The sequence below is a fragment of the Dendroctonus ponderosae genome, unplaced genomic scaffold (genome assembly GCF_020466585.1).
Source record: "Dendroctonus ponderosae isolate FM_Combo_2020 unplaced genomic scaffold, Dpon_F_20191213v2 Dpon_F_20191213_3, whole genome shotgun sequence".
Taxonomy (NCBI): Eukaryota; Metazoa; Arthropoda; class Insecta; order Coleoptera; family Curculionidae; genus Dendroctonus; species Dendroctonus ponderosae.
In genome coordinates, this window is record NW_026018508.1 from 1,239,021 (window position 1) to 1,248,545 (window position 9,525).

The window sequence follows — 9,525 nt, forward strand, 5'->3', positions numbered from 1 at the left end:
TCATCCTCATCATCAGGTGATTTATTGTTAAACATTCAATTACATTTGGAATAAGGTTTATTGTGGAACGGTTGCATTGGCTGCAAATTAACCAATTGCCTTTTGGGTTTATTAATGTTATAGAGTGACCTCCCCGGTTTCTTCGATCCAGCACTTGGTGAAGAGAAAATGCTTCATGTGATCTACAATTATCATGAACAGCCCCATGAAGTTACTATCAGGGATCTGGAATCTCTAAGATTGCCTAAAACTTGTAAGTATAATTCTAATAAATAGTAAGTGAATAGGTCAAGCATTAAATGAATCGAAACTATTTAGATTACGACCCAGTCTAATACAGAGATAAACAAAATCAATAAAAGGTATTTGTTTAATGTCACATGAATTGCGTTTATAGGCTAGGTTCTTCTTTGTGCCCTAAGATAGTAACACTTTTTGAAGAAATCTGTATTACAGCCAGATGTGGACGTGATTTTATGATTTAAATATTTCATTTCAGTTGGGACTGAAATATTAAGTTTTAACTTCTTTTCCAGTTTAGACTGAAAGCAACTAATTTTATTTATTTCAGCTCATAGGACCAGTGTTACCTAATAATACCGAAAACAGTTGGTATAGTTGAATTAGAGTGGAAAAAGAAGCAAAAGCCTGAGTACTTCACTTAAGCGAGATTTGTATAAATTCTGGTGCAAATGTTTGGATTATGTTTTATTGCGCCACAATGGTCAAGTTGAATTATGTTGAATCGGCCTTTCTTTAGTTACGCACAAGTATTTATTAACATTTGACAGTTAAAAAATAAAGTTGTTATAGATGTCAGTATTTTATTGGGTAATTTAACTAAGCTTAATTTTTTTACAGATATATTTACAGGCATATTATTAATTTGCAAGATGCAAAGCAAACTCGCCAAAATGTACACGTCGAATCAACATTTTTATAAACATTACAAATTTATATTTTAAAATAGTCCAATACTACACGGTATATTACATGAGTTGTACTATGAATACAAGTTTTTTAGAAACGCTGCTCCTCCGAATCTCAAATTCATTTCCTCAGCTGAAGTCCAAGTTTTATTTGCTTCCAAACACCAACTACCCAGGTATGCATGTGGCGGATTTCCATTCCAATCCTTTCAATAAGATATATTACGTATTTCTTGTAACCATCAAAATTGTTTATTGAATTTAAATTATTTACAGGGCTTTGTGTAATTACCTGCGGAGATAACATACTAAAATATTGTTGAGCCGAAGGTCTTTGATAGAGATGATATGTTTGTCCTGACTTTTTCACAAAGTTGCAAGCTGCTGAATGCAATTTCTTGTCTCTCTGGGCCTCTTCATAGGGTTTTCGGATATTTTCCTGAAGAAACCTCATCTAAAAATCAACAATACTTTAGCCTGTAACTATATTCTACTACAATCTATTCGAAGTGTATTGAGAGAGATATGAAAACACTCAAAGGTCGTCTGATGAAGTTGTAGGTAACTTTAATTAAATTATTTTCTAGCTATATTATATATATCTCGGTCTTCTCGCACCAAGTACCGGGTGACAATAAAAAAATTACAACCAAATTGTCACGAATGTGACATGAATATTTATTAAATTTGGAAGTTTTTATTGTTGATTGTACTTGATTCTCCGTCAAAAATACTACATATATGTTCTATTTCAATTTTATTCGACACTTTTAAGCTACTTTGTTAAGATGTCAATCCAAAGAGAAACAATTTTGGCGTTACATGAGAAAAAGCTTCCGGTCGATATTGTGCGAACGCTCGGCATCGACAAATCTAACGTCTGACGAACTATCAAGAGGTTCGAAGGGATTCGCCATACTGGTCGCCGCCCAGGAAGTATCAGAAAGCGCACCGACCGAACCGTAAAGGGTCTCAAGCTCGTCGCAAACGTGTCAGGGGAAATCCGAAGGTCTCCATGAGAAAGCTCGCGCCTGAGTCTGGCATAAATCGGGAATCAATCCGCCAAATAGCCAGAGAGGATCTCCATCTCAAGCCCTACAAGCTCCAAAAAGTTCAGCTCGTCACCGACGATAACAATCACGTCCGACTTGAAAGATGCAAACGACTCCTTCAGTGGAACAGCGGCTATCGTCGAACAGCGCCAAAATCCCGCGGCCGTTAAGACCCCGTCGTTGGGTCCGACTGGTATAAATCGGGAATCAATCCGCCAAATTGCCAGAGAGGATCTCTTTCTCACTCGAGTCCGGCTTGAAAGAGATGCAAACGGCTCCTTCGTCCTTCGTCGTCACACTCAAGGGGAGTGTGACTTCATCGGGGCAAAATCCTCTTCACGGATGAGAAGCTGTTCACCGTTGAACAAGCCTACAATCACCAGAACGATAGGAGTTGATTATTAGCAGAAGAGGGAAAATTTTCGGCAGAGTTTGGTGCTCTGCCGAGACGCACAAGGAGGTCACTTCAAAATCGGATGAGTATGTTGTAGTCAAAATAGTTGTTTATTGTTCTTTGTTGACGAATTTTGTTTTTATTGAAAATTAAACATTTTATGAAGTTCTTGCTAGAGGTAATTTTTTGCGAAAGCGAAAAAATTGGGAATCTTAAAGTTACAGTGATTTAGAAGTGCAAATGGATGAAAGCTCACTTGAAGTTAGAGGTGGACAAACTAAAAATAACGAGAAACTGAAATATCTCATTATTTTCCTAGGTACTTTATTATTAAATGGATATACGACTTTTCACCAGAAAAATGGAGTAAATAATGGTGACTTCTCAGGTTAGTAGTAAAATAGTGGTTTTTGTTACAAGGGCGAAAAGTGTCGTTTTTAGAACGACGACGACGTCGTTTGAGACCCGAGACGAAGTCGAGGGTGTCAATCCGTCAGGAGTTCGAAAATGGATTGCGCTCAAAAGGAGCTACGAATAAACAACACCTTTTTCCAACACAAACCGTAACATAAATTCACATTTGAGAACACGCGAGGACATAAATCCGTAATAGATTACGTGGTAACCAACAGAATCATCCGCCCACGCAGAGTCCAAGCCGTCAGGACCTCAGTGAATGCCGGAACTAATCATGGCTTCGTGCTGGCGAAAATTTCAGTCGCTCTGAAACTGAAAAAGAGCGAACCGACGACGGGCACTAACAAAATCAACGTGGAGTCTCTATCTGATACCTCAACAAGATATCTGTACTAACGAAGATTGGAGGAAAAAATCCAGGCCTGCAAAATATAACAGCCGGACGAGGTAGAAACCCCTTGGCAAGAAATGAAATCGAACATAATAGGAGCTGCGCAAGAAGCACTTGAAAAAAGGCGCCCGCACGGGGGGAAGGAATCCAAATACCAAACCGTGGTTCAGTCAAGAGGTCAAGACGGTGGCGGAGGAAAAACGAAGGTCAGAGTGAAACTGAAATAATCGATAACGTACAATGACTACAAGCTTGTAACACCCCCGCATAATAACTACAATTGCCAAGCTAAACACCCATAACTGCACATAAATAAAATTAGCAGATAGGCTTTCCGAGAAAATACCCGTAGCAATTGGAATAGACAGGGAGACAGTCTCAGCTCCACCCTATTCAACATAATCACGGACGAAATGATCACAGTGGTCAAGAGGTTGGGGCGAGCATATCGGATGGGGAGATGCAAACTCGCAGTAGGCGGAAAGAGCGTAGAACAAGTTATGAATTTCAAATATCTAGGTGTCAATATAACCAGCATCAGCGACTTGAAGAAAGTCATTCTACAAGTAGATGTAGAAAATTTACAGCGGAAACTAGTGATGAGTGAGACATTGAAATAGTCTGTCGTCTGCCAAGAGGCCCTTAAAACATTTCTCTTTGCCCAATATGATATCGTGAGCTTGAAAAATACATTTAGAGAAAATACAACAAGACAACGATACTACCGATACTTTAAATACGATTATTTGGGGTTAGTTTTTGTCTTATGCTCTTCAAAACTAAAAAGGATAAAACTATTCGATACGGAATGATTAAAACCGTGTTAAGTTTGACATAAACAAGCATTTATACCAAACAAAAAAATCTGATACGTTTCGCACATATCATGATCTCGAACTCATCAATCATCATCATCATTTTAGCCCACTATAGCGTCCACTGTTGAACATAGGCCTCCCGCAGACTGTGCCTCTCATGCCTATTCAGCGCGACCTGCATCCAGTTCGTTCGGACTCTCCTTAAGTCGTCCGTCCATTCAACAAAAGTATATAACAAACTATACCTCTCTAAGACAGCTAAATAAAGACACCTCTAAAGCTATCAGAAAAGACATTAGAACATATAACACATCACAGGAAAAAAAACGACTGAAGAAAATAAAAGCATGAAGATACTCATCAACATCTGGAAGTTAGCAGATAAACATGGGAACATTGTTACAAGCAGGGAGGAATTGCTTATAGTGGTGACGGATTTCTATTCAGAGCTATATTCAAACCAAGCTGAACCACTAAATAAACTGCAAATACCAAAAGTCCAGAACGTGGGATCGGAAGATATCCCAGAGATAACTATTGATGAGATTAAGTCAGATAGAAAATATATGAAGAATAACAAATCGCCTGGCGATGATGACATAACAATTGACTATATCAAGGAAGGAGTACTAAAGGGTACAACACCTTCTCAATGGACAAATGCCGTCATCATAATTATGCACAAGAAAGGCGATGTCACAGATCTGAGGAATTATCGGCCAATAAGCCTACTGTCCCACGTATACAAGCTATTCATGGTAGTTATTACAAAGAGGCTCATCAACAAACTTGACAACTACCAACCCTGTGAACATGCTGGCTTTCGTTATGGCTATAGTACTAACGATCACCTACAAGTGATAAAATCTCTAATAGAAAAATGTGTCGAATACAACAAACCACTAGTGTTGATCCTTGTAGACTATGAAAAAGTGTTCGATACTGTGGACCAACATGAGACGCTCCTAGCCCTAGCAGATTGCCGTATCGACCACCGCTATATAGCACTCATAAAGAACATGTAGGACACTGCCACAGCTCATGTTAGACTTCATGTCGATCCTGACAAATTTAATTATAAATCGTGGAATTCGACAGGGCTATACTATCTCCCTTAGACTGTTTAATACATTACTTCAATACATGTGTAAAAGAATAGAATGGGATGATATGGGTATTAATGTCAACGGTGAAAACCTCAACCACCTCAGGTTCGTCGATGATTTAGTTTTAATCTCAGACCGAATTGACAATGCCAGAGCATCTCTTGAAAAATTCCACCAGGCATYYGGACAAGTTGGACTAAAAATCAACAGACCAGAAATTCAATTTATGACTAATCTAGTAGTATCCACCAATATACCCTTAGGTTATAATGAAGTACAAGTAACATCATATAAATACTTGGGCCACGAAATCCGAAGAGGCCGGAATAATCAGACCTCTGAAATCTTTAGGAGAATAAGTCTGACATGGGCAGCATTTGGCAACCTCAGAGAATCATTCAAGTCTGAACTCCCCATATGTTTAAAGCACAAACTTTTTAGCCAATGTGTCATTTAAAACTTCAAACATTCAACTTCATTTAAAACATGTTATTAAGTCGATTCAACATTTTAAAATATCGAATTATTCGCAACTGATTAGAGTGACTATACTTTATACTTCTGTCAGTAAAATTATCTGGTTTTTACTGTTTGCCATTCAGTTTTCAGTTAATTTCTATGGCTAAAGTGTAAAACCTCGTAAATTATTTCCATTTAGCCTTTTATTCGATAAACACTTCCAAAAAATCATAATCTTTAAGCCTACGAAAGTCCATTATTAATTTTACTGATCTCTGGGACCATCTGCCAAAACCTCGTAAGATTTATTTGCCAGACAGTAATGCAAAAATCTCTGAATTCAACTTACGAGGTTTTGATATTTAAAGTTTAGTGATGGATGTGGATACCAAAACCGGAACGTGAACTTATCTAACGCCTTCTCAGTTTTGGCCAGAACAGAAAACCAGCACCCTCCAATGGAGTGCGACTCAATTCACGCCTGCATAGAGAAAACAAAAAAATGTGGAGGTGTATGTGCCCTGGTGTAATGTGCAAATAGCAAAAACCGCTAAAATAAAAAATCAGTATAAAGTTAATTAAATTCTTTATATAATTTTTTGACGCTAAAAATTAAACTTAATAAGTTCCAACAAGAACACCTCCAAGAATTAAAACAGTTTATCCCGGAGGACTACAGTCCATTTTACGACAGCCTTATTAGTGAATAAAAATAACCACCTAAGATAAGTTTCAAAGGTTAAGGAAAAATGCTCTTTCAATACTATCTAAACCACAGGATTTAGTTGCGTATTTAGTAAAGATTTTTTTTGTAATTTCTGAATAAACAGCTTTAATAAATAAAGTAGATTTATTTATTTAACCAACATATTTAATTATTATTGTTAACAGATTGATTTTTGATTTTAGAAATTGATATTTCGTTACAAAACCTCGTAAATTTTAAGTACATTTTTTTAATCAACATAAAAATATGTATATCTCGGCAAATGCTTCAGCATATCACATTATTTTAATTAAAATACTTTTTAAAATTTCTCAATTAGAGTGTAACCCTTTTTCACTTCTCCTGTACATTTATAAAAAACGAAGGTTTTGCACTTTAACCATCGTTTCGTTGATTTACGCCCAAATGCGCTTATGTAATATTAAAGAGAATATCGTCATTTTCAAGTGCTATCAACTACATAGTTGCAAAGTTTATTATTACGTTTTTAGCAAATAAGTACTTTGATTTTCTCAGAATATTTTGTGGTGTTTTTCCTGTTCTTTGTAAATACCGCCCCAAGGATTAAATAAAATAATATCGTCAGTTTTGAACCACTCTTACAATTCTTACATTTAAAGAACATGCATCCAGTTCCACCATTTCGTCATATGTATGTTTGCCTACATGATCTGGATTTACCAGGGAATAGTCCATGGGCTTATGATCTCTCTCTACTAGATCTAAAACAAGTTCCCGAATAAAAGTTTTTTGATGTTTCCATGCCTGCAAGATTAAACGATTGATGATCTATTTTTACCGACAAATTTGATAATTAAGCAAATAAAAATATTATTTCTTACTGTGGGTCCCAGAAGTAATGCATCGTCTATCTGGAATTTGTACTGCTAATTCTGAGTTTGATTCCAAATCCATCATAAAATCAGTACATTCTACTCTCTGCTCAGGCTTAAACTTTTTCGGGGTATGTAAGTGAATGCCGGATGCCACTACAAAAAATAGTTTTTGTTAAAATTTCCAAGTAACAGAATGTATCAGTAAAATGATACATTAAAAAAATCCTTTTAGTTCTTAGGATTCTTAATATTAATTTGAAACACGTCCTCTACATTGTTGCCGAATTTATGTTTTAGATTTTTGTTAATGTTTTTAGTGCAAAACTAGTTTTCTGTCATGCTCGGTGCTTATGTGCTTTATATCTGTCGAATTTTGGCGTTATTTTTAATTTTCCCTTAAARTAAAGCACATTCAGCGAAAAAAAAATGCGCATGGTCCATAGCATCATGCTCGAAAACATTTACAAACCTTGATAAAATCTCCATATTGTGTTCATATTTACGMCATACTTTGTGCAGTGTTTACAGACCGCCCGCCAAACTTATATGGAAGTCCATAGAGGGTTTTCTTGCTGATTGGATCTAGAGTAAGCTCCTATAAAGAGTTACTCAGCGCATTTAAATATGGCCCTCCCCCAGTCTTCATTTGCTCCTTCTTTCCTTACCGCCTTTTTTATATTTTCATAATATTTTTTTAACTGCTCTTTCGACTTATGCTTATGCCCATGCCCAGTGGTTTGCGAATTGAATGCAGCTGAAATTTTGCTCCACGCCACTTCTTTGTCTCCCCACTTGGTAGCATTCGTTTCCTTATTTTCCACAATTTGTTTGAAATTGTGGATTACAATAATTAACAGATGTTTTYCCTTAAATGAAAAATTTTGAGTATTTTATTTTCATATGACTCCATAATTAATAATATTAATTGATTATATTTGTGACGTACACAATGTAYTTCACCCAACAGGTCCATTGAAAAAAATATATTTTTATTATTTCTCAACGCTGAACCCATATTCTTATTATTAATAATAAGTATATGGCTGAACCACTGTTGAACGGCTGATTTCAGGGGGTCATCTGAACTCGGATTTGATCTGCCGTTCAAGCTTGATCGCTACAGGTACAACCRAMAATTTTCGTTKAACCACGTTCACCGCTGAACTGTCGGTAAACTTGGAGTGTGCAACCGACCCTAAGTTTAAAGATGCGTTAAATTTGGGTCGGTTTACAAGGATTTTTGTAGGTTCATTGTTCATCAATTTTAATTATTATATACATAATTTAATTCAATTTGAATTGTCAAGGAAACTGTCTTTGCGCATACACCAACAGTACTTGTGTATTATCAGTTATGAGAAAAATAATCAAAAATATAAATGTTGTTACCACGAAGTTCCAAACAAAATCACGTTAAGTGTTGCAATGCTAAAAACCTCCTTAACAAAGTCAGAATTAATACTAAATCGTCGTTGCGAAACAGTCGTACAATTAAAAGTAATTAACTCTCATCTTAAGGAAGGGTTATTAGGGAGTTTTTGGGCCTCTTAATCGCAACACGCTTTACGTTATCCGCTATTCTGAGCATGCGCAATAGTAAAGAAATAACTGTTTACGTTATTAGAGGATAACGTGTTCCTTTATTTACGTCCGAGTAGCGGTAACGTTAATAAGCATCACTTTAAAAAGCAGAACGACGGTGTTGACATTTTTGACTTATTTCTAATATTATTAATAAAATAAGCGGCTATAATACATTAATAAATCTATTGTAAATCTATATAAGACGTTTTCATTGATTAATTTACGCCATTATTGCGTAATTACGGATTTTATGTGAAAATTGTTTAGGCAAATTTGAATTTTGGCAACACAGGCTATATTTTTTTCTTAACCGTCCGCACCAGTCCTGCCTCACTGCCATGTTGCCGCTATGCACATACTTGGTTTTTAACCACCGGGCCTTGTTCGAATAGCGACGCCAGACCTCAGAGAAAGTCGTGTGGCGAACTCTATCCGCCACTTCTGAAGTAGCAGCTCCAACCAAAATGCCAGCTATATCTCACCCAATAACATCTGCGCCGTTTCGGTTCAAATACAACTTCCAATACTAAATACTGTATCCGTCGTTTAAGGTAGGACCTACCTAAGCTTTAGCGACGAGTCCAATGGGTATGCCCGGGACAAAACGCATGGTGCTCAACGAGCGCCATAGTCGTTTACTTTTTTTTAGTTAATTGTTTCTGGTTAATGTTTGTTTGCGTTTAAGACGCAGTCTTATAGGAGAAAAAAATGTTATGCTACTGTCGCGTAGATTCCCCCTCCATTCGCTCGAGTTGCGAGCAGAGGGCGCCTCTGTCTCCTCTTGTGGAGAGCGGGAATCACGACCTTGTCCC

The 9,525-nt window shown here is 36.7% G+C and overlaps 2 protein-coding genes across 8 annotated transcripts in view; one reads left to right on the forward strand and one right to left on the reverse strand.

Annotated features, from left to right (window-relative positions):
* Positions 1-819, forward strand: part of LOC109542546 (dnaJ homolog subfamily C member 11) — a gene marked incomplete in the record, with an annotated part of 13,480 nt that extends 12,661 nt beyond the window's left edge. Inside the window, 2 exon segments of the mRNA XM_048664647.1 lie at positions 124-253; positions 572-819. Of these exon segments, the coding sequence (XP_048520604.1) occupies positions 124-253; positions 572-594 (153 nt within the window).
* Positions 805-9,525, reverse strand: part of LOC109542547 (uncharacterized protein C1orf50 homolog) — a 16,568-nt gene continuing 7,847 nt past the window's right edge. For 2 of the 7 annotated variants that reach the window (XM_048664648.1, XM_048664651.1), the window contains exons 2-5: positions 7,136-7,282; positions 6,897-7,015; positions 1,222-1,383; positions 805-1,135 (exon numbers count right to left, since the gene is read on the reverse strand). In XM_048664648.1, the coding sequence (XP_048520605.1) occupies positions 1,004-1,135; positions 1,222-1,383; positions 6,897-7,015; positions 7,136-7,282 (560 nt within the window). In that variant the 3' untranslated portion in view covers positions 805-1,003. Of the gene's footprint in view, positions 1,136-1,221; positions 1,384-6,896; positions 7,059-7,135; positions 7,283-7,598; positions 7,996-9,525 lie in introns of all 7 variants that reach the window. The other 5 variants (XM_048664650.1, XR_007281063.1, XM_048664649.1 and 2 more) reach the window with 5 other exon arrangements.